At 40.2% G+C, this 25,698-nt stretch overlaps 1 gene segment (V, D, J or C); it reads right to left on the bottom strand.

The window, feature by feature from the left end:
* The window catches only part of LOC149472064 (tyrosine-protein phosphatase non-receptor type substrate 1-like), a 49,222-nt gene that overhangs the window by 6,311 nt on the left and 17,213 nt on the right, over window positions 1-25,698 (bottom strand). The window contains 2 exon segments of the C gene segment in view: window positions 16,454-16,786; window positions 23,125-23,493. Of these exon segments, the coding sequence occupies window positions 16,454-16,786; window positions 23,125-23,493 (702 nt within the window).

Below are 25,698 nucleotides of genomic sequence, written 5' to 3'. Positions count from 1 at the left end.
AAAACAGGTTATTGGAAATACATACTTTGCAACCATGGTGGTAAAGAGCAAAAAAAAGGACAGAGCAGGACACAGTGAAATGATGGTCAGAAATTGGAGATGGTGAAATAAAGAATGCATTGGAATTATGTGGAAGAAATTGTAGAAAAGAATGAAGAAAGCAGAGTGTGGTCAGCAGTGCTAGGTGTTGTTTCTTCCTGTCTCACAACATTCCTCTATCATGCTATATGATGTATGGGCCTCATATAGGAGGTCCCTTATTATAGAACTGTCTTTTCCTTCAAGCAATCAGCCAATCAACTTCTACCCTCCCTGTTGCTTGAGCAAGATTTTTTAACATGTAAGGAAGACACTGATTGGTCACTGGGAAAGGAAAACAGACTGTTCTTTAGTCACACACTTCACTCATGAGGACTAATGTGATTTGTGTGAAATATATTTAGGCATTAGTATTATTAATAGTAAGTCGTATCGAGAAAATAGGTTTTTCTTTCATTACATTCCCATTATATTATTATATTATTATTATACAGTATTTATAAAGCGCCAATAGTTCGTTCAGCGCTGTACATATATATTATATTATATATTATATTCACATTTATATCTTGTAGAAGACCATATGTTGGCTTGACTGGCAGCAATGGGATACCAATTAGCCATACATATCATACTGTATGTGCGTATGTATGCATTCTTCTTCATGTATTTTGTGTTCCTGAACATATCTTGAAAAAGATTTCACCACTGAGCCAATTTCTGTCTATTGTGGATGCAGCAATATTTAGTCCTCATGCACACGGGATGTTTTTACAGCTGCGGTTTTTGGCTTCTGGCTTTTTTTTCTACAGCCAGTAAACTTCCCAGCATGTCATCCTATGTGTCCATGCACACATAGGCTTTAATCAGCGTTTTTTTGGCAGAAGCATTTTCTGTCTGGAAACCCCCCCCCCCAGAACTAGTTGGTTTCAAGAGGGGTTTTGTAGCTGTAAAAATGCTCTAACGCTGGTAAACACTGTAAAACGCAGTAAACCGTGGCAAATCAGCTTTCTTCTTGTGTCTTGTGAGCCAAATTTTTTCTTTTGTGCTAAAAATCGCAAACACAGCAAAAGGCTAATGCAAATACGCAGAAAAACTCACATTTTTATTGCCACTTTATATAGCTAACACTACCAACGTTTTTAAAACAACCAGTGTGCATGAAGTCTTATAGTTACACTTGTATATTGTTTTTGGTATTCCAATTTGTATCTAGTTACTCCTGCATGTTGGCACTCATGTCTACCATAGAGTACAGTTCTTTCTGTGACAGGTGCTCTCCAAAGTTACACTCTCATACACAAGCTTGATGTGGTTGTTCTTACCTATTTAACAGATCGAGGGTCATGTGATTTCTGTCTTTGTATAACTTGAAATGATTCAGAACACCTAGCGATCTTACAGTGAATCAAATGTTAATGAGTATGCATATTAACATAGTATAATGTGTATACAGCTTGGGAATCTTTTTTATACAGTTTCTTTACAGAAATGGTTTTGTAATTAGCTTTGTAGACTTGGGGTCAATTTAGAAACCGTTCATGCCAGAAGCATTCATGTAAACTGAACATAATGTTGCCTGTTTTCAGAGATCAATTCCTGTAGCATCAGCTCCATCTAGTGTCCCCTATAGTTTTCACACTGAGGTATTACAGAAAACTATACCGCATTTTATCCACCAGATGGAGCTGATGATACAGGAATTAATCTCCTAGAAACATATTGTGACATTTCATTCAGATTGCACAAACCCTTCTGACACTCGTGCAGCGAGTGTCTATAGATAGATCCCTTAATGTTGCTTGTTTTAGGACTCTCCTGATTTATAAAGTAGTGAATGTGGCATTCAATACAAATTCACTGCAGGTGCATGTGTTTTAAATTTAGAGTGATTGATTTACCTGCAGTGAATTTTAGGTGAATATTACATTTACTATTTTCTAAATATGCCTTTCAGTATCCACTTTGCATTTGAGCAGTCAGTAAAGGATTGCTCCGTTCTGAAGGCTCTGGTAACATGACATGAAACATTTGGGATGCTGAACATGGCTGACTGTCCAAGATGGTTACCAGCAAACACTTTAAGGCTATCAGTCAGAGCTCATGAGAGTGATTATATGAAAACAGAACACAGAAAAGCCTTATTCCATGATTATTTCACATTGTAACAGACAATTGTCCCACTTTATGTGCTGCAATTTTACATGAACAGAATAACATATATAACTGGAAATTTTGATGAGTGCATAATGATTTTTTAAAATTTGTCATATCTGGACCAGTTTGATAATGTTTGCTTGTATAATAGGGCTTAACTTTGCCATTACTATAGGATCCTAGGGCATGGGGCCCATTGGCATTTTGTGCACAGCCCTCGGGGCCCCTGCAGATGCTACCCTGTGTTTTCCTTTTGCCCTGGTATAGCAGTGATTTCTAGTAGTCTCATGTAATATGTCCCTAGTCTATGACTGTCTCCTGAAGCATGTCCCCAGTTTCCAACAACTCCCATAGTGTGTTCATTTTCTCTGCCAGACTCCTGCAGCATGTCTGCAGTCTCTGACCATCACTTGTATCATTATTATTATTATATAGGATTTATATAGCGCCAATAGTTTGCTCAGCACTTTACAATATAATGGGAGACAATACAGCAACAATACAGTTCAATACAAGAGGGATATGAGGGCCCTGTATCATGTCTGCAGTCTCTGACCATCACTTGTATCATGTTTGCAGTCTCTGACCATCATTTGTATCATGGCTGCAGTCTCTGACCATCACTTGTATAATGTCTGCAGTCTCTGACCATCACTTGTATAATGTCTGCAGTCTCTGACCATCACTTGTATCATGTTTGCAGTCTCTGACCATCATCTGTATCATGTCTGCAGTCTCTGACCATCACTTGTATCATGTTTGCAGTCTCTGACCATCACTTGTATCATGTTTGCAGTCTCTGACCATCACTTGTATCATGCCTGCAGTCTCTGACCATCACTTGTATAATGTCTGCAGTCTCTGACCATCACTTTTATCATGTCTGCAGTCTCTGACCATCTCTTGTATCATGCCTGCAGTCTCTGACCATCACTTGTATAATGTCTGCAGTCTCTGACCATCACTTTTATCAAGTCTGCAGTCTCTGACCATCACTTGTATCATGTCTGCAGACTCTGACCATCACTTGTATCATGCCTGCAGTCTCTGACCATCACTTGTATCATGTTTGCTGTTTCTGACACTGAATATTCTCTAATTTTTATGTGTGGCCCTTAGGTGATGTCGGGGGCTGCACATGAGGCTGTAGGAAATTGATTGGGTGGGAGGAGATTTTGAATCCTGGGCTCATACGGTCAGGGTTCCCACCATTACTGTCTCTCACAATTATTCATCAGTTGTGTGCTAAAATTATATTCAATATAGGACTAAAGGACTGTTTTTGTTTCTCCTTGCAAACTATTCCCTTCCTCTATTTTTTTTTTTAGACCTTTAAATAAGTAAATTATACCCAAATGTATTACAAATAGCTCCCCAAGGGCTGAAAATAATAATAAAGGTTTTACATGTGATACAAGAGGACCTAGGCTGACTTTTGCTCTGTGGATTTTAGCTATACTTTTGTTTAAATGTATTCTGTGTTTCTGTATATTTGTATTTGGAATGTATGTAGTGCTATATTGGCAGAATACACCTACATTCTTAATAAGGAAATAAGCACACGGACACATAACATGTAGATATATGTATGAACACATTAATGAATGCAATGATTTAATGACGTTGGCTCATGCATACATTTACAGTAATCAAATGTCATGACATGATATGGCATTATTCTTGCATATGTTTGTTAACAAATAGCACCAGCACATCATTTATATTTTACAGACTATTGTATAAGGATGCAATAATACCATTGCACTTACAAAAGACATGCTCATGTAAGAAGAGCTGTACATGCATTATTTTTTCTATGGTGGGACAGTTGCAGAAAACTACACTTAAATTGCAGCACACAGTATTATTTTTAAGTACATTGCACAGAAACTCATATCAGTGAGAACCGTAAGGCCTGGTTCACACCAATGCAGTTTGCATTTTGTCCGTTTTGCAGTGCTTTTTACGTTTTTTTCACGTGTGTTTGTGACTTGTTTTGCGTTTTTTTGCGGGGGCCATCCTGTTGCTAGGCAGATTAAAAATGCAAATCGAATCAAAAACGCGCTATATGTGTTTACTGCAGTGTCTCTCTTAAAGTAGTGAACCAAAAACTCAACGTTTTGCATTTTAAAAAGTCCCTGACCCTTTATAAAACCGCAGCAGCTCAAAAAGCATAGAAATGACACATATGAAACCATATTAAATGGACTGCAGTGCATTTCTGCAAAAAGCACTTAAAAATGCATTGGTGTGAACCAGACCAGCAGTTCACTCTCTTCATGTACTTTGGAAAAAGGTGTGTTAAAGTTTCACGAAAGCACAGGAGAAGAATTAGTCAAACTGGAGCACTCAGAATCTGTTGCAGCTGTGCATGGCAGCCAATCAGCTTCTAATTTCAGCTTGTTCAATTAATTCATTTCAATTAATAAAAGCTGGAAGCTGATTGGTTACTATGCACAGCTGCACCAAAATTTGCACTTGCCAGTTTTAGTAAATTAAGCTGACATTTATTAACAGGCCCTAACAATTACTGAGGCACCATATATCTACATTACAATTTCAGCTGGAGGTAGGAAGTTTTATAATCCCTGAATTAAATATAGTTTAGCATAAATACAGTTCATGTTAGATAAGAAATACCCTGATAAAAAAGAAACCCTGTAATACCATTTAAGACCACCAAGCGGCAGTGAGTGTAATTGCTGGATTCTTAATAGAAAACCAGAATACAATGAGATTGCACTTTACATATAGGCAGTGAGGTATAATAATATAAAATATTTTCCTGAGTAAAATGTAGATATTACCTGTAGGGTTTTCTGTATACAAGCATATATTATACAGTCAGGTCCATGAATATTGGGACATCGACACAATTCTAACATTTTTGGCTCTATACACCACCACAATGGATTTGAAATGAAAAAACAAGATGTGCTTTAACTGCAGACTGTCAGCTTTAATTTGAGGGTATTTACACCCAAATCAGGTGAACGGTGTAGGAATTACAACAGTTTGCATATGTGCCTCCCACTTGTTAAGGGACCAAAAGTAATGGGGCAATTGGCTTCTCAGCTGTTCCATGGCCAGGTGTGTGTTATTCCCTCATTATACCAATTACAATGAGCAGATAAAAGGTCCAGAGTTCATTTAAAGTGTGCTGTTTGCATTTGGAATCTGTTGCTGTCAACTCTCAAGATGAGATCCAAAGAGCTGTCACTATCAGTGAAGCAAGCCATCATTAGGCTGAAAAAAAAAAACAAACCCATCAGAGAGATAGCAAAAACATTAGGCGTGGCCAAAACAACTGTTTGGAACATTCTTAAAAAGAAGGAACGCACCGGTGAGCTCAGCAACACCAAAAGACCCGGAAGACCACGGAAAACAACTGTGGTGGATGACCGAAGAATTCTTTCCCTGGTGAAGAAAACACCCTTCACAACAGTTAGCCAGATCAAGAACACTCTCTGGGAGGTAGGTGTATGTGTGTCAAAGTCAACAATCAAGAGAAGACTTTACCAGAGTGAATACAGTGGGTTCACCACAAGATGGAAACCATTGGTGAGCTTCAAAAACAGGAAGGCCAGTTTAGAGTTTGCCAAAAGACATCTAAAAAAGCCTTCACAGTTCTGGAACAACATCCTATGGACAGATGAGACCAAGATCATGGGAAGAGAAGAGTATGGAGAAGGAAAGGAACTGCTCATGATCCTAAGCATACCACCTCATCAGTGAAGCATGGTGGTGGTAGTGTCATGGCGTGGGCATGTATGGCTGCCAATGGAACTGGTTCTCTTGTATTTATTGATGATGTGACTGCTGACAAAAGCAGCAGGATGAATTCTGAAGTGTTTCGGGCAAAATTATCTGCTCATATTCAGCCAAATGCTTCAGAACTCATTGGACGCCGCATCACAGTGCAGATGGACAATGACCCAAAGCATACTGCAAAAGCAACCAAAGAGTTTTTTAAGGGAAAGAAGTGGAATGTTATGCAATGGCCAAGTCAATCACCTGACCTGAATCCGATTGAGCATGCATTTCACTTGCTGAAGACAAAACTGAAGGGAAAATGCCCCAAGAACAAGCAGGAACTGAAGACAGTTGCAGTAGAGGCCTGGCAGAGCATCTCAAATTAAAGCTGACAGTCTGCAGTTAAAGCACATCTTGTTCGTTTCATTTCAAATCCATTGTGGTGGTGTATAGAGCCACAAAAGTTAGAATTGTGTCGATGTCCCAATATTTATGGACCTGACTGTATATATACAGTTGCAAGAAAAAGTATGTGAACCCCTTGGGATTACGTGGAGTTTTGCATGAATTGGGCATAAAATGTGCTCTGAACGTCATCTATGTCACAACAATAGAAGAACACAGTCTGCTGAACATAATACTACACAAACATTAGATGTTGCAATGGTTTAATTGCACATAACATGTAAACATTCACAGTGCAGGGAGGAAAAAGTATATGAGGCCCTAGCTTAATGACTTCTCCCAGAGCTAACTGGAGTCAGGAGTGAGCCAACCTTGACTCCAATCAGTGTGATGATATTGGATGTGTTGCTGACAGCTGTCTTTAAGCTGCCCTTAAACACACCTGTTTTGGGTTTACTGGTTTCAAGAAGCACTGTCTGATGTGAACCATGCCTAGCAGAAAAGAGCTCTCAGAAGACCTATGATCAAGAATTGTTGATTTGCATGAAGCTGGAAAGGGTTACAAAAGTATCTCCAAAAGTCTTGATGTTCATGTGTCCACGGTAAGACAGACTGTCTACAAATGGAGAAAGTTTAGCACTGTTGCTACTCTCCCTAGGCGTGGTCGTTCTGTAAAAATGACTGCAAGAGCACAGCGCAGAATGCTCCATAATGAAAAGAAGAATCCCAGAGTGTCAGCTAAAGACCTACTGAAATCTCTGGCACATGCTAACATTTTTGTTGACACATCTACAATAAGGAAAACATTAAACAAGAATGGAGTACATGGGAGGACACCACGGAGGAAGCTATTGCTGTCCAAAAAGAATATTGCAGCACGTTTGAAGTTTGCAAAAGAGCACCTGGATGTTCCACAGCACTACTGGCAAAATATACTGTGGACAGATGAAACCAAGATTGAGTTGTTTGGGAAGAACACACAACACTATGTGTGGAGAAAAAAAAGGCACAGCACACCAACATCAAAACCTCATCCCCACTGTAAAACATGGCGGAGGGAGCATCACGGTTTGGGGCTGCTTTGCTGCCTCAGGGCCTGGACGGATTGTTGTCATTGATGGGAAAATGAATTCCAGAGTTTATCAAGACATTTTGCAGGAAAACGTACGACCATCTGTCCGCCAACTGAAGCTCTGCAGAGGATGGGTGATGCAACAGGACAATGACCCAAAGCATACAAGTAATTCAACAAAACAATGGCTGCAACAGTACAGAATATGCCTTCTGGAGTGGCCCAGTCAGAGTCCTGACCTCAACCCGATTGAAATGCTGTTGCATGACCTTAAGAGAGCGAATCACACCAGACATCCCAAGAATATTGCTACACTGAAACAGTTTTGTGAAGAGGAGTGGTCCAAAATTACTCCAGATCATTGTGCAGGTCTGATCTGCAACTACAGGAAACGTTTGGTTGAGGTTATTGCTGCCAAAGGAGGGTCAACCAGTTATTAAGTCCAAAGGTTCACATACTTTTTCCTCCCTGCACTGTGAATGTTTACATGTTATGTGCAATTAAACCATGGCAACATCTAATGTTTGTGTAGTATTATGTTCAGCAGACTGTGTTCTTCTATTGTTGTGACTTAGATGACGTTCAGAGCACATTTTATGCCCAATTCATGCAAAACTCCACATAATCCCAAGGGGTTCACATACTTTTTCTTGCAACTGTATATATACAGTATTTCATGTGTATATTTATGTGGGGTCGTGCACTTGGTTGACCAGGCAAGCTGTATTTTTTACATATATTTACAACATTACCATCTACACTAATCTCTATGTTGTGTTTCTCAATATTGACTCTGTTTCCAAAATTAATGTATAAAAATGTGCCCTCTTCAACAAAAGACTGAGATACTCACTTCCGCTGCTGCTTGCATTACCGATCTCTGCAGAAGTGAAGAAAAATTGACTGCTGCAAACTCTTCAGAAACTTGGAGAGTGTTGACCTCCTGGTCCTCTGCTGCATTCATTTGTTCCTCCCACCAGCCCCTTCATCACTGCAAAACACAGTAGTGAGGTAGGGGCTGGCAGATCGAATGGTGCTGTGGGTAGCAGCAGAGGTGAGTATACAAGTGGGTTTTTGTTGCAGATCGCATAATATTTTAGATATTAGTTTTAGTAATAGAGTCCCTTTAGTTTTGCAGTAATATATGATATATTTCTTTGTAGTGGAGTTTGACATTGCTCATATATAAATAAAACTAAGTTGCCTTCTTTTTGTTGTTGCCCCTTCCTTGTTAGAATTATTGCCAGTTGCTTTGGATTCAATTATCCACTGTAGGTAATTACATAGACTAGGCTGGGAGCTTGAAAGGCATTTAGGAAGTTTTTGTTTAGATGTGTGTGTGTGTAGGGGGTCCACATAAATACATAAAATGTCAATGTCAAGTTAATGTTTTATTGAGGTAGACACTTAATCTAATTTACTAAAGCAGTTGAGACTGTGAACCGAAAACTATTTACACCAACTCACAAGCAAAGCTTAAAGCGGAAATAAACCCATAGATTTAACGGTTTCAAGAAACAGTTATATTCCAGGCATGCTGGGATTGCTAACTGTTACATTTGTCTGTGCTCTCAACCAAACTGTCAAACCATCAAATGGCTGGTGTTATAACTAATCACATGTGCAGCACCATGGCAGCTGCAGATCAAAGAGAGGCTAAGATGGCAGCTTCCTTGGCTGAAGAAGATAGGAGAGTTTTGTTCCATTTTAACCACTTGCCAGCTGCCCTATAGCAGATTTACGGCTACAGGGCAGATCTTCTGTGCAAAGTCACATATATAAACGTGATTCTGCCACTGGGGCCAAGAACCTGCTGCTGGACAGGGGCGTATCTGCCGCGAGGCAAACAAGGCAGCTGCCTAGGGCGGCATTTTTCAGGGGGCGGCATCGCCCCCAGGCAGAAGGGACCAGTGCCGTCTTATGTGTGATCGGGCGGGGGACGGGGTCTGCTGTGGTCAGGAGGGGGATGTGGGCTTGGCTGTGTTCGGGAAGGGGGGCGGGCTTGTGTGTGCTCGGGCGGGGGGGCGTTCTCATGTGTGCTCAGGAGGGGGGGCGTTCTCGTGTGTGCTTAGGAGGGGGGACGGCTTGGCTGTGCTCGGGCAGGGGATGGCTCGGCTGTGCTCGAGCAGGCACTGCTGTGTTCAGGAGGAGGAGGCAGACTCGTTTGTACTCGGACGGGGCGGCATTCTCATGTGTGCTGGATGGGGCATGGCTCGGCTGTGTTCGGGCGGTGGGGCGGCTTGTCATGCCACTGCCCTGTGTTGTCACTGTCAGCTCTAGTGGGGGCGGGGAAAGCATGTGATTGGTTGCTAGGACATCAGCGGTCCTAGCAACCAATCAGGTGCTTGCCCCACCCCCAGGCCATGACATTCAGTGGAGGAGGAGGGCGGCAAGGACAGGACTTCTTCCAGCTCGTGTAGCTGCCTGGAGGAATGCATGGAATGGACCCTGAGGTAAGGGTCCATTTTTGGGGACCAAATTAAAGAGAATGGGCTCTAGGAACCCTGATGTAAGGAAGAGGGGAACTATGAGGACCCTTATTTAAGGAGGGGGATCTGGGTCTCTGGGGGACCCTGATATATGGGGAGGGTATATGGGTGGGGGGGCTGTGGAGACCATGATGTAAAGGTGGACCCTGATGTATTGGTGGGGACTCTACGGACCCTGATGTAAGTGGTAGGGACTATAGGGACCTGGATTTAAGGAGGGGGGCTCTGGGGGACCATGATGTAAAGGAAATGCCTAAGGGGACCCTGATGTAAGGTGGGGAGTCGGCTCTGGAGACCATGATGTAAAGGACTGACCCTGATGTATTGGGGAGGGGACTTTTGGAGGGAGGACTCTGGGAAACCTAATTTAAGGAGGGGGCTCTGGGGGACCCTGATATAAGGGGATGGGCTATAGGGACTCTGATGCATATAAGGTGGGGGGACTCAGGAGACCATGATTTAAAGGGGGATCCTGATTTATTGGGAGGGGGTTTGGATCCTAATGTTGAGGGGGGACTCCAAGGACCCTGATTTAAGGAGGGGAAACTTGGGGGCCCTGATGCAAGGGGAGGGGTTGTGGGGACCCTCTCCTGTATCCTGTCTGCAGTCTCTGACCATCTCCTGTATCCTGTCCTCATTCTTTGTCTCCTGGCGTGGAGCTCTAATAGGAACAGGTGGAGCCTAAAGTGGAAGGGGTGGAGTTTACAGATGAAGGGGCGGGCCCTAAACAGGAAGGGGTGGTACACATTTAGATGGGGGGGGGCGCGATTTTAGTCTTGCCTAGGGCAGCACAAAACCAAAATACACCACTGCTGCTGGAGCGCCGCTTCTGTTGTGAATGAACACAGTAGATGCCGATCAACAGGTGCCGGCCAATGGATAAGCACTGGCACCTGTTGATCTCCGAGGTGACTGGCAGAACAAAGCTCTGGTTATCAGCAGTGCTTTTCCCACACTGTCACAGCATGAGGAAGGTACTGCTGATAACCGGCAAGTCTGAAAGGAGACATCTACTCTGATAATCAGGGCACTTATTATCAGTGTAGCCCCAAAGTTGCCCATCAGTGTCCAGCAATGCTGCCAATCTGTGCCCATCAGTGCTGCCAGTTTATGCCTGTCAGTGTTGCCAATCTGTGCCAATCAGTGCTGCCAATCAGTGCCACCAGTCAGTGCTGCCTTTTAGTGCCCATCAGTGCCGCCTATCAGTGCCCATCAGTACCGCATATCAGTGCAGCCTCATCAGTGCCTCCTCATCAATGCCCACCAGTGCCGCATCATCAGTGCAGCCTATCAGTGCCCATCAATGCTGCCTATCAGTGCCGCCTCATCAGAGCTGCCAAGCAGTGCCCATCAGTCCAGCCTCATCAACCCACATCAGTGAAGGAGAAAAATTACCTGCTGTTTGCAAAATTTTATAATAGAAACTTTTTTTTTCAAACTTTTCAGTTGTTTTGTCTTTTCTTTAGCAAAGAATAAAACACACAATGGTGATTAAATACCACCAAAAGAAAGCTCTATTTGTTTGAAAAAAAATGATAAAAATTTAATTTGGGTGCAGGGTTGCATGACCAGTGCTGTTGTCATTCAAAGTGTGAGAGCGCTGAAAGCTGAAAATTGGCCTGGGCAGGAAGGGGGTAGAAGTGCCCGGTAGGCAAGGGGTTAAGCACAATCAGGATATCAAGGGCATAGAAATAGCAATCTTTAATCATAAGCTTACCTTGTTTGCCAGTGATGAGCTATTACCTTGAGCACCCCTTATATGTCACTGCCAAACCTTTTCCAAACACTTGACACATTTTTCATTTGTCATTTGTCAGAGCTCAAGGTAGATCCAAACAACTCCCAAGTAATGGACGTTACATTACTTGTCCACACTAAAGAAATACTTCAACAAATATATCTATTTACAGAGACTTGTACTGTGAAATACTTGGGGATTACTCTCACCCCAACATATAAATCCATAGAACAGGCCAACAAACCCCTAATATTAAAGAGTAGAACAAACTCCTAAATTCCTGGCATCATTATCATATTTTGTGGCTTGGTAGAAATTATGCAATTATATATCTAAATTGCTGTATATTTTTCACATTCTTTGGATCCCTGTTCCCAAGCACTTAATACCCTGTTTGAAGGCACATACTACAAAACTTTAAATTATATCTGGGGTAAGTCCACACCTAGGCTTAACCAAAAAATTCAATACTGCTCTAAACGTTTATTCGATCTTGCTATCCTAAACCTTCACTTCTGTTATCCAGCCACCAACATAGTTCCCACTTTTACATGCTATTTTGGAGCTTCTCGTATAGGTGACCTTAGACCTTACTCTGGCTGCCTCTGTCAAAATGCCCACTAAAGCCCAACCCTGTCCTAGCCCAGTTGGGTCATCATTGAATAATCAGAGAAACTACATTACCCTCATCTACAATTTTCTGTAATTAATACATTGTCCCTAATTTCTCCCAGGATTTGAGAGCCCAGTCCAATTCAGTTGGTGAGGCAGTCATGAATTCAAAGATACCTACTTTCTATTGACACACACTAGAGTAAAATCCTTCCAACAATTACGAAATTATTTCCACTATCTTTAAATACAACAGTACATTAGGTCATTGTTGATAGAGAACTCATTCCATCTTCTCTTTACAGCATACAAACAGTGTTGCTGTAATGATACATACATCGTGGGCCTCACATCTTACAAAACAGAGCCTAGTAGCCTATCAAACCAAATGGGAACCTGTATTGAGATTGGTAGCCAAAACATATTCCCATAATCATGGGACTTTGAAGGTGCCTGATGATGCAATATGTATATCATACTGTTAAAATTCATCCATGTATTGTAAAATCATTCAAACATATGGTGTGTTTTACCTAACAATGTTTTTGTTGTGTATATACACAAATAGTAGATTTTTCCATCAATACAACCATATGATACAGAAGAATTCTCCACATGTGTTTAACAAAATATTGACTCCTTGATGTACAGGCAGATGTGATCGGGAAAGGGGGGGGGGGGGGCACAAATATGGCACAATGTGTTTCGTAGATCTCCAAGCCCACTTTTCAGGTTCTACAAAATTTTTCATTAATAAACATCTGAACTTAGAATCAGGAATCTGTGGACCACCAACCTCACTTAGCCTCCTCATGGGAGGAAGAGCAACAAATATGGACTGTCAACAAAATATCAGCAAAAAAAAAAAACAAATTCAGTATCAATATAACAACCTTCCTCTATGGCCCTACTAACTCTCGAAACAAGCTCACCGGCTGCAAAATACCTGTCACAAATGAAGCATCTGCATGGGACAGAATCTCTATTCCTACATTGTATTACCTGGTTGTATCGATAGTGAAATGTGTACATATGCAACAAAAACATTGTTGGGCAAAACATACCATATGTTTCGATAATTTTACAATACATGGATACATTTTAACAGTATGATATATGTGTTGCATCATTAGGCACCTTTAAAGTCCCATGATTGTGGGAATGTGTGGTGGATACTAGTACTTCTATGGATGATGGTGCCTTTCTAAGCAATCCTGGCAATATACTGTATATATGTATGGTTCTTCTGAATTGAGAATGACTTTACAGTCAGAGGGCTGGCAGGAGATTTGAACATCAACTGCCAAAAGCTCCAGAAATGTCTTAGCCCTGGAAAATTCTTACAAGTAGATGGAATTACACCCCGGCCAGCTTAGCTAAATATATTCCAACTTATTCACTCACATGGTTTAGGGGCTGGCCTGACCCTAGCAAAATTGTGCATATTTGGTGGGTCTTGTCCCTGGGTAGATAGACTGTGGATAAGGGTAATCCACTTACTTCTGAATACAGATCTACTGTATGTAAGAACCCATGGGAAGCATGTCTTAAACCCATTCCAAAAATCTTCCTAGTGGAAAAAACTCATATCACACATGTTTACTGCCACCAAAAGCCTGAAAGACTTTTTACTTGCATTTCAGCCAAGTTAAAAGCCAAATAAATGGTACACTGGTTAACAAGAAATTAATTATACTCAAGAAAGAGTTAAAAAATGTTGGCAGTCTTGTATAATATACACGCAACTTACCTATCACAGCATTTTATCGCTAACTCTCTTAACACTAGGTGACCTTCAAGCTCCCATAACTCCTTCCCCCTCCAACTATGCAACCACCCTGTTTTTTTCCTTTCCCTTTTCTCTACCCACTTTTCCTCTCTTTTTCCTTTACCACCACCTTCCTCACATCTCATCCCCTATTTACCTACTGTCCACCGGATCTCATAGTTTAATCCATTGGGTACCAGTAGTAGTAGCATTTTCTGAGAGACATTGCACTTATTTTATCACTGCCCTGCGGTACTCCAGGACCCAAGTGATACCCCTGCCTATCCTGTTATAGTCTAATACCCAGATCCCTTTTATGTCCCTGAAGGTGGGCTTTTTACAATAATATACAGTATACAGTGTCTTGAAAAAGTATTCATACCCCTTGAAATTTTCCACATTTTGTCATGTTACAACCAAAAACATAAATGTATTTTATTGGGATTTTATGTGATAGACCAATCCAAAGTGGCACATAATTGTGAAGTGAAAGGAAAATGATAAATGGTTTTCACATTTTTTTTACAAATAAATATGTGAAAAGTGTGGCGTGCATTTGTATTGAAAATTGCTGTTCACAGACACACTCCATCCAATCTGACAGAGCTTGAGCTATTTTGCAAAGAAGAATGGGCAGAAATGTCCCTCTCTAGATGTGCAAAGCTGTTAGAGACATCCCCAAAAAGACTTTTAGCTGTAATTGCAGCAAAAGGTGATTTTACCAAGTATTGACTCGAGGGGGGGGCTGAATACAAATACACGCCGCACTTTTCACAGATTTATTTGTAAAAATTTTGAGAACCATTTATCATTTTCCTTCCACTTCACAATTGTGTACCACTTTGTGTTGGTCTATCACATAAAATCCCAATAAAATACATTTATGTTTTTGGTTGTAACATGACAAGATGTAGAACATTTCATGGGGTGTGAATACTTTCCAGGCACTGTACACTATGCATATGTATGGTATTTTCATTGCAAATGGATTCTTTTGCTTTATAGTTGTCAGTGTCTGCCTTGTGTATTTCAAATTTAAATCTTTGTGAAAGAAAACAAGAAAAGCATAAGAACCTGTTTAGGTTTTCAAAGTGAGCAGGAATTTGCTTTCACATGATTGGATAATTGAAATTAATATTCAGACCATTTTTTCATAGAATATTCTCAACTTCTATAGTAAATTAGCCTCTTTCGTGTTTGCGTAAACTATGTAATATTTTCTTATTTGGGCAAATTCACAAATTAGGTATGAGGTAAAATGGTTAAGGTTTTAAATTAGGGATGCACCGAAATTCCGGTGGCCGAAACATTTCGGCCAAAAACACCCCTTTCGGCCGTCGGCCGAAGTTAAAAAAAAAAAAACACTGATACAGGTGCCGAAAAAACCCCCGCCCCTCGCCGCCGTCCACCGTTGCTGCAGCCCCTCACCGCAGCCCGCCCACCGCTGCCGCCACCACCCGCTGCTTGGTAGTTCTCAGCCTTACCTGAGAAACCATCAGACAATCCCGGCACTAAGCATAGAGATGAGTGAAGGAAAGATGGCCTCCACCTCTCTATCTCTATACCCTTGGAGGAACTTCCGAGTCCGGACATTTTTTTTGTTAAAGCACTAGCTCAATGCTTTTTTTTGATCCAATGCTTTACATTACAGAGGAGAGATGTGGGGTCTTATTGACCCCATATCTGTCCATAAAGAGGACCTGTCACTAATTATTTATATCACAGGGGATGCATGCATTTCTTGTGATCAGAATAAAAGTGATTAAGTGCAACCCCCCCCCAAAAACCCCCCCCATTAAATAAATTAATAAATAAATAATATAATAAATAATAAATAAGTTTAAAGTGCCCCCCCCCCCGTGCTCGCACGTAGTGGCGAACGCATATGTAGGCCATGCCCACATATGTAAATGGTGTTCAAACCACACACATGAGGTATCGCCACGAACGTCAGAGCAAGAGCAATAATTATCGCACTAGACCTCCTCTGTAACTTTACACTACTAACCTGTAGACATTTTTAAAGCATCTCCCATTGAGTACCGCAGTTTCACGCCATTCCACGAGCATACGGAATTTTAAAGCGTTGGGTATCTATTTACTCATCGTAACGTCCTCTTTCATATTTCACAAAAAAAATTGTGGTATACTGGTATATTGTTTTTTTAATTAAATTGTATTTTTTCCAAAAAATATATATTTATTTTTAAAAACGGCGCATTTTGGTTTCGGTTTTCAGCCAAGTGCATTTTGAATTTTCTATTTCGGCACCAGAATTTTCATTTCGGTGCACCACTACTTTAAATTGGTCTTTTCTTAGGTTTATTTCTATTTTAATATTCATTGTATGATATCTAGGAGGCCTCCATATCCATCTTGGCCTTCCATGTAAGTGATTGAGGAACATTTAGTGTATTTACCGGCTACTTTCAGAGGCTGCGAGCTTCGTTCTCCAAGGATCCTCCCTTCATTATCCGTGAAGGAACACGTAAATATGGCTCCAGAATCCTCACAGGTTGGACAGAAAGTGAGAAAGGAGCAGATCTGCCCAGGTGACTTATTCTCAGTAACCTGGTAATTGATATCTTGGTCCTTTGCGATGCCTGTCCGCTCTTCATTGAGACTCTTCTCCCAAGCGACCCTGATGTCTCGGGGAACATTCCCCTTCATTGTACAGTTAAGAGTTAACCTCTCTCCTTCGCTACAAGCTTCTGGAATGCAGACTTCTGATACTGAGTAGAACCCGTAATTATCTAAAAAGGTAAAAAAAAGAGCTTATAGGTTAGGAGCACAGTCATTGGTGTGTGCAGCCTATAGCATTAAGGTGTGCCCCCCAAAACTTAAACACACATGTGTGTATTAATGTAAACAAACATTTTAAAATGTATTAAAACATGGATAGTGTCAGTAGGACAGTGAACAGTGTCAGTAGAGCAGTTGATGGGGTCAGTAGAGCAGTGGACAGTAAGGAAGAGGATGGTGTCAGTAGGGAAATTATTGCTGTTGGTATTTTTTTTTATTATTTGTTTTTTTAAATTATTTTTTGCAATGTTATTTACGTATTTATTTTTTTTAACAGATTTTTTTTTAGGAGCCCCGTTGGGGGCTTTGGTGGAATATCAGGGATCTGAACAGACCCCTGATGTCTCGCTTTTGAGACAGAGAAAGGAACTGAGGACAGAGATTCCCCAATCCCTTTTGTCTGCAGCCTCAGCTGCACTCGATAGTGAATGAATGGAAAGTGCTCTGTGCTGAGTGGCTTCCTGTTCACTCACAAAGTGAAGCATAGTAAACACAGTTTACTAGGCTTCAGTTATGAATGAACATAGTGAGCGATCAGTACTAATCGCTTACTGTGTTCATTTAGAAAAGGAAGGGGCCGGTAGGGAAGCCAGGGAACACCCAGGCAGCAAGGGAAATCTGCGCTGCACAAGGTGATTAGGGTGTGCCCATGCACATTTGGCACACCCTACACTCTAAAAAATAACTCAAGCGACCTGTTACCACCACTTAATTAAGTGTTCTTGCATAGCAGGAACACTTATTGTATTCTCACATATATATTCTTATTAAGTGTTCTTGCATAGCAAGGAACACTTATTGTTATCTCACAAATATATTCTTATTCCGTTTCTTATTATAGCTATATTTACCACCCTAAGGGACGTTTTTAAACTGCGACTGTGCCTTCATTTTTAATATTGCAGAGACATACTATACATCAAAATTTAGGTCTGTTTCTTGTGATTATCACAATATAAGACTCTTTGCTGTAGCATTTATACTTTTAAAACTACAAGTGTTTGAAGATGGCAATCGCCAGTGAATTGGCAAGTTTAAACACTGCTTAGAACAGACATGCTGACATTCCTGAGTGAGTGAGTTGCTACAGCAACCAAATATGACTCACACGCAGCTGTGTCATTAAGGCTAACTGTGAACTCCAAAATACAAGTTGAAATCCATTTATCCCTCTGTCAGGCTTGCAATGTGCACTGCTTACATTTCATCAATCATTTGGTAAAGGTTGCGGCAAGAACACTTTACACAATTTCCCCAGAAATTGTAGATTTTCTAGTTCTTATTTTTATTATTATAGCCATATTTACCACCCTAACTCCTCCCACAGTTTTTACACTACAAAGACAAGTAATATATTAAAACGTGCGGATTGTTCCCGATTGGTGTGCTATTACTTTGTGGAACGTTTCCTCGAATCGTTCACGAAATATCGCGTTTTTTGTGGTGAAATTTTCCCATAGGAATTAATGGTGCATCTAGAGTGGCAGCAGAGCATAGCTACAGGGTGGAAGGAAAAATCAGAACATGATTTGTAAACTGCCATCACTCTGTCATTTTCAAGCCTACCTACACATATCTTATATCAAAACGTTCAGCTAACCCTGCTGTCACTAAAAATGTTCACGGCTAGGACATACTCCTGATAGTTTTCATAATATGACCATTTGTTTGCAACTCACCCCTCCCATTGACTTTCATTGAAACTTCACTCACAGCCACCTGAAATGTTAAGGGACGTGTTTAAACTGCGACTGTGCCTTCATTTTTAATATTGCAGAGACATACTATACATCAAAATTTAGGTCTGCTTCTTGTGATTGTCACGATACCAAGCTCTTTGCTGTAGCATTTATACTTTTAAAACTACAAGTGTTTGAAGATGGCAATCGCCAGTGAAGTTGGCAAGTTGCAGCAGTGTGTTTACAACAGCACTTCTAACATTCCTGACTGAGTGAGTTGCTATAGCAACCAAAAGTCACTCAAGAGGCAGACTGTGAGCTTCAAAATACAAGCTGAAATGCATTTCTCACTATCAGGCTTGCAATGTGCACTGCTTACATTTCATCAATCATTTGGTAAAGGTTGCGGCAAGAACACTTTACACAATTTCCCCAGAAATTGTAGATTTTCTAGTTAAATGTGTATTTCCAAGATAAAAATTTATTGGTTTAAATAAACTTTTTCATTTAAAAACCTACTTTCATGAGTTGTGTTGAAATGATAATGTTGGAAATTACATCAACTTAATATTGTGTGTCATGTACAGGTACATTTCTGCATTCATTGTTGTACAATGAAATTTAAGTTAAGGTACCTTAATAAATTTGACTTGGTAACTTAATTTTGCTCTACATTGAGAGCTGCATTGCAAGTCTCCACCCCCATTCACTTAACACAAATCAAGTCTCAGTTATTTCAAAAACTGTTCCTTGAACTTGATGGACTGAAAGCCAGTGCTAAAGTAATGGGTCTCAAGTACAGTATTCTCTGAAGAACGTATGTGTTCCATAGCACAGTCATACTCAGATGACATTTTTCACTTTTATTTCAGTTCACAAAATGGTTGTCGCAGGGTAATGCGGAAAGAATATAGCAAATTGTAAGAAAGCTCACAAAATATCAACTTTCAATATCCTCCAATAGCTTCACTATATTGCCACAATTTGTTGCACAATATAGCAAAGGTCTTGTAGAGAAACAGTTTCTGCACCAGACAGACAATATTAAAAAAATCTTAATGCAAAGTGCTTACTCATTCATCAGTACAACTTTAAGGATTTGATTTTGGTGTGCAAAAAATGTCAATTGTTTAACAATTGGATTGTTGGGCCTTGGTTCACACAATGAAGTGCATGTGAATCACAAAGGAACTGTAACACATTCCTGTGCAATTCACATGTGGTTCAGTGTAATGCAATTTGAGCCCTTTCATTTTGAATGAGCTCAAATCACACCACATCGCACCAAAGACATGCATGCACCAATTTTTGAACCACAGTGCAACCAGATTGCATGTTTTGTTTTGTACCATGCAATCTGGTGCCGGCAAATGCACTGTGTTTGCAACACTGACATCCACTGCAGACTGTAAGGGTAGTGCGATTTGAATGCGGTGCGTGAAATGCACACAGATTGCGGGGTTTCTGCAACACATTCTAGTGTAAGCCTAAACTGATTAATTCATTTTTGAAAGCTAGTATAAAAAAAAAAAGCTAAAAACTAATACAGAAAATCAATTTGGATCAACTTGATTTTTAACTGCTTTTTAACTTTAAAAAACTTGCTCATAATTGTAGCAATTAAGTACACGTGACTTGAAGGTTTCTTATAAAAACTGGAAAAACTATTTGAATTAAGTTAATATGTTTAAGTACTCAACTTAAAAACGTGTGTTTATAATGCCAGTAATTAAGTTGGCGGTAAATAAAAATGCATTAATTTCTATCAGAAAAGCTAATTACCTCAATGCAATGTAGTTTGTTGCTTCAACTTAATTTCACCAGACATTGTCATAACTTAAAAAGCTTGATGCAAACTGTTGCGTTAATTTTTTTTGTTGAGCCAAAACATTATTTTTTAGAGTGTATGCGCATGCCTATGAGCACAGTAGAATATTTTATTTTAGCAGTTCTTTTCAGAGCTTCATTGAAAAATGTTTCCTGCATAACAAAAGGGTATGACAGCTGCAACTTTTTTCTGGTTCTATGACAGTAGGGAAAGGTTTGGAACCTCAGTTGGGGATTTTATTGTCTGTACATCATTCTGTTAAGAGCAAGATTTTAGATGGAGTACAAATTGAACCATTTAATATCCAAAGCAATGTTATCTTTTCAGTGCAGCATCATTTTAATCACCAAGGATTTTATTATTCTGCAAGGTATTTGCCTGAATTTGAGGTTTCTTTTTGTGGCAAATTCTGATCCTATATTGGGTTATTTTTCTAGGTTTATTTAATGAATAATACAATAATTGAAAGAAAAACAAAAATTATGAAATAAAATAGTAATTTAAAAAGTAGTATAGAAATAAAATTATATTCTTGCAAATTACATCCCAACTAGCAAAGAGACAATCTCACCTTGGCCATTAAAGGGAAAGTGAAAGTGGGTAGGCCAATCCCACCCCCAACACCATATGTTTACCTCTTCCATTTCCTCTTTAAAAAATTGCATTTCAACTTACACTGATAGTTGGAAATCTATACACATATAATAAATGTTGGAAACCCCATTTTGCTAAATTTATATTTAATTACTGTATGTAAAATATTCTATATTAGATTAAATAAAAACAAAGTGATTTGGGGATGGCATTGATAGGTGAATGGAGCACATTGTCAGGTGGATTTAACTTATATTTCAGATCCATTTGAGATGCTTCTGAGTTTCTTCATTCGTTCATATGACCTCCTTACATTGTCATTAAACCCACATCATAAAAAACAATCAATAAATGCTGTATGACATGCTGTTTATACTCACTCATTCGATATGGGATTCCTTTTCTCTATTCTGCAAAAAACCTTGTTGATCCTGCTGTTTTCTACCCCCCCCCCCCTCCTGTCCATGTCTCCAGTGCAGTTGGAGCTTTTGCAGAGCAGTGTTGGCAGCTCTGCACATGCTCAGTTTTCAGTGAACTTCTAAGCTGAGCATTTCCTCCCTATCACATCTGAGCAGCCCATGTGACTATAAAGTCACACATGTGGGCGTATACACAGTGGTAAATGACTTCCTACTCCCTCCCTCCTTCTCCATGCCCACTAGCCAACTAAACACAATGGGTGTGGGATATTACATGTTGGCTTGGAGGCTTCACCTCCCTGTTATTCTAACACAGAAGCTGGAGGTGCGTGACACACAGTTATTGCCAAAACAATAATAAAGGTTTGATTTCAAATATATATTTGATGATTTAAAACAGTTTATTCATATTAATTATTTAGTTTTACTCTGTAGCCTAAAGGCTGTTTTTTTATTTTGAATATGTGACCAGCAGCAGAGGACTAGAAGCTCCTCCTGCCACTGTTTCCCTGCATAAAGACTGGGAAAGATCTGGGTCATGTGACAGCTATATATCAATTAGATTTTTTTTTTTAATTTTTAAATTAACCACATAAGGATCGACCTACAGTAGATATACTGCTACAGGGCGGCCCTTATGTGCAAAGTCACGTATTTATATACAAGATTCTGCATTGCTGCCTAGGGGGTGCGCACGCGTGTTGCTGGTGAGACACTTTGGCTGTGATTACTCACAGCAGAAACCGATCTGCAGGTGCCAGGCAGTGGATGTCCGCCCACACCCAACGATCGTCAGGCAGAAACACAGAACAGAAATAAGACAGAGCTCCGTTCTGATGGGGGAAGTGATGGATCTTGTAATGATGGCTCAGGTAACCATATCCATCACCTCCCTTAGTAAAAGCAGTACACAGTTTACAGTAAAACACTGTCTAGGCGCACAGTTAATCCTTTGATCGTCCTAGATGTTTAACCCCTTCCTAACCAGTATCATTAGTACAGTGTTAGTGCATATTTTTAGTACTGATCCTTGCATTAGTGTCACTGGTTCCCACAAAGTGTCAGAAGTGTCAGTTAGTGTCCAATTGTCCGCTGCCGCAATATTGCAGTCCCGCTATAAGTTGCTGATCACCACCATTACTAGTATAAAAATAAATAAATTCAAATTCAGTATATATACCATAGTTTGTAGGCACTATAATTTTTTGCGCAAACCAATCAATATACGCTAATTGGATTTTGTTTAACAAAAATATGTAGCAGAATACATATTGGCCTACATTTATGAAGAAATGTGATTTTTAACATTTCTCTATTGGATATGTTTTATAGCAGACATTTAAAAATATATATTTTTTAATTTTCCGTCTTTTTTTGTTTTTAGCGCAAAAAATAAAAACCGCAGTGGTGATCAAATACCACCAAAAGAAAGCTCTATTTGTGGGAAAAAAATTACACATTTGCTGTATCGCAAAAATGGCCTGGTCATGGAGGGGGGTAAATCTTCCAGAGGGCAAGTGGTTAAAATAATTACAGCGCCATCATCCACTTACAGTAAGAGAAGGGGTAATGTAAATTTAAGTGTTTGTTTAGTATCCCTTTAATACCTGCAGTTACATTCCTCCTAAACTGCATGAAGCTGCTTTTGCATTTACATTGACTTGTAAAAAAAGAGAGATAAAAGCAGTCCAGAAAGCTCATGCACACAGGGCCTGATAGCTAGCAATACCATTTCTAGTCTCCAGGTCACAGTTATGATCTCTGCTTACCCAGCACAGTTCCATAGTATTTCTTCTCCTGCAGTACCTTCCCTGCTCGCATGAAGCGGCAAATAAATTCCGCCTGGTCATGCTTTTCCTTGTGCACCTGGAAGCAGAGTATTGAGCATAGCGAGTGGCGAAGTCCACCAACAAACTTTTTCTTCACAACATTCCAGCACGTGTATGAATCCTGTTCTTGTAGTTCTCTGTAATTGCCTGCTGTGTAGAGGGAGCCTTTCTCCTTCACTTCAATTTCCTTGTCACCTCGCCGGATTAACCATACTGCACTTATGGTCCTGGGGTATCGCCCTGAGATATTGCACTTTAGGACCGCAATGCTCCCGTCAGTCCAGTCCTTGCACCCTGAGATGTCTGTTACTAGAATGGTGGAGAGACAAGATATGTTAAGCATATCAGCAATCATATCATTATGCAGTGATATAATAATCATTTGAATTCTTAACTGGCAGAGAATGTATACTTATTGTTAATTTAAACATGCTTCCTTTCGAGCTTAATACAACCAACACTAAGCTCATTATTTCCCAACGCTGTTATTACAGGTCACTTGGGACTTAGAAACAATGGAAGTATGACTAACAGCATACATCAATGATGTCATAAGGTGGTCTCTTGGGACCTGATCCATGCAAACCATGTTACAAATTAAGTTGCAGATATTCACAGAAATAAGGTTGTGTCGTTCTCGAGGAATGGGAGTGTATAATAATAATAATAATATAATAATAATAACAGTAATTCTGTCATTTGGAAGAAGTTCATTTTTTTTTTCAAATTAAAATAACAAACATGTTATACTTTCCTGCTATGTGCAGTGCTATTGCACAGAGCAGCCCCAATCCTCTTCTTCTGGGGTTCCCTGCCGGCGCTCCTGGCCCCTACTCTTGCGACTAATGCCCCCATGTGAAGCCGTTATCCATGGGAGCATTTGTGCGGGCTCGCTCCCAAGCCAACCTGTCTGTGTCCATTGACATTTGATTGACAGCAGCGGGAGCCAATGACCAGTGATTTATTAATGTGTACATTTAAGTTGAATCCAGCAACAGACTGAACAATCTTTCTGAAGGTGTTGTTAGTCACATTTCCACCATCAAAAATAGGCCAATTTTTCATTCCCTGGGGCTGGATTCTAAAGATGTTGGGATCTCCCCTTGTAGCAGGGCTGAGATGCCAAAAAAGCTCCTCACAGTGGACCTCCTCTCCAGGCACAGCCTAGTAGGCAAGGACCCTTCTAGAAGGGTTCCTGAGTATTTATCTCCTTCTCCAACCCATATCAATGGCAATAAACCTCCTAGGGATTGGCCATAGTAGAATTCATAACCCATAACATTGTTTCTTCTTGCTGTATCTTCTGGAGTTTAATAAAAATGCATCAAACACAAAAAACAATCACAGCTCTGATGGGGTACAAGCCTAGCTAGCCACTATGTATAATATACAGTATATACAGTCAGGTCCATAAATATTGGGACATCGACACAATTCTAACATTTTTGGCTCTATACACCACCACAATGGATTTGAAATGAAACAAACAAGATGTGCTTTAACTGCTTTAACTGCAGACTGACAGCTTTAATTTGAGGGTATTTACATCTAAATCAAGTGAATGGTGTAGGAATTAATTTTTTCAAAATTTTTGTTTTTTTTTGTTAATTTAGCAAAAAATAAAAACCCCAGCGGTGATTAAATACCACCAAAAGAAAGCTCTAGTTGTGTGAAGAAAATGATAAAATTTTAGTTTGGGTACAATGTTGTATGACCGCGCAATTGTCATTCAAAGTGTGAGAGCGCTGAAACCTGAAAACTGGCCTGGGCAGGAAGGGGTAAAATTGCCCGGTATTGAATTGGTTAATAGTTGGTTAATCCTTTGCAGTCAATTACAGCCTGAAGTCTGGAACGCATAGACATCACCAGACGCTTGGTTTCATCCCTGGTGATGCTCTGCCAGGCCTCTGCTGCAACTGTCTTCAGTTTCCTCTTGTTCTTGGGGCATTTTCCCTTCAGTTTTGGCTTCAGCAAGTGAAAGCATGCTCAATCGGATTCAGGTCAGGTGATTGACTTACGCATTGCAGAACATTCCACTTCTTTCCCTTTTGCAGTATGCTTTGGGTCATTGTCCATCTGCACTGTGAAGCGTCCAATGAGTTCTGAAGCATTTGGCTGAATATGAGCAGATAATATTCCCGAAACACTTCACAATTCATCCGGCTGCTTTTGTCAGCAGTCACATCATCAATAAATACAAGAGAACCAGTTCCATTGGCAGCCATACATGCCCACGCCATGACACTACCACCACCATGCTTCACTGATGAGGTGGTATGCTTAGGATCATGAGCAGTTCCTTTCCTTCTCCATACTCTTCTCTTCCCATCACTCTGGTACAAGTTGATCTTGGTCTCATGTGTCCATAGGATGTTGTTCCAGAACTGTGATGGCTTTTTTACATGTCGTATGGCAAACTCTAATCTGGCCTTTCTGTTTTTGAGGCTCACCAATGGTTTCCATCTTGTGGTGAACCCTCTGTATTCACTCTGGTGAAGTCTTCTCTTGATTGCT

Source organism: Staurois parvus, unplaced genomic scaffold (genome assembly GCF_062004578.1).
Source record: "Staurois parvus isolate SC_StPar_1 unplaced genomic scaffold, SC_StPar_1.0 ptg000024l, whole genome shotgun sequence".
In the NCBI taxonomy this organism is placed as follows: domain Eukaryota; kingdom Metazoa; phylum Chordata; class Amphibia; order Anura; family Ranidae; genus Staurois; species Staurois parvus.
Note: the sequence above shows the minus strand (reverse complement) of the source record. Positions and strands in the feature narration are given on the sequence as shown.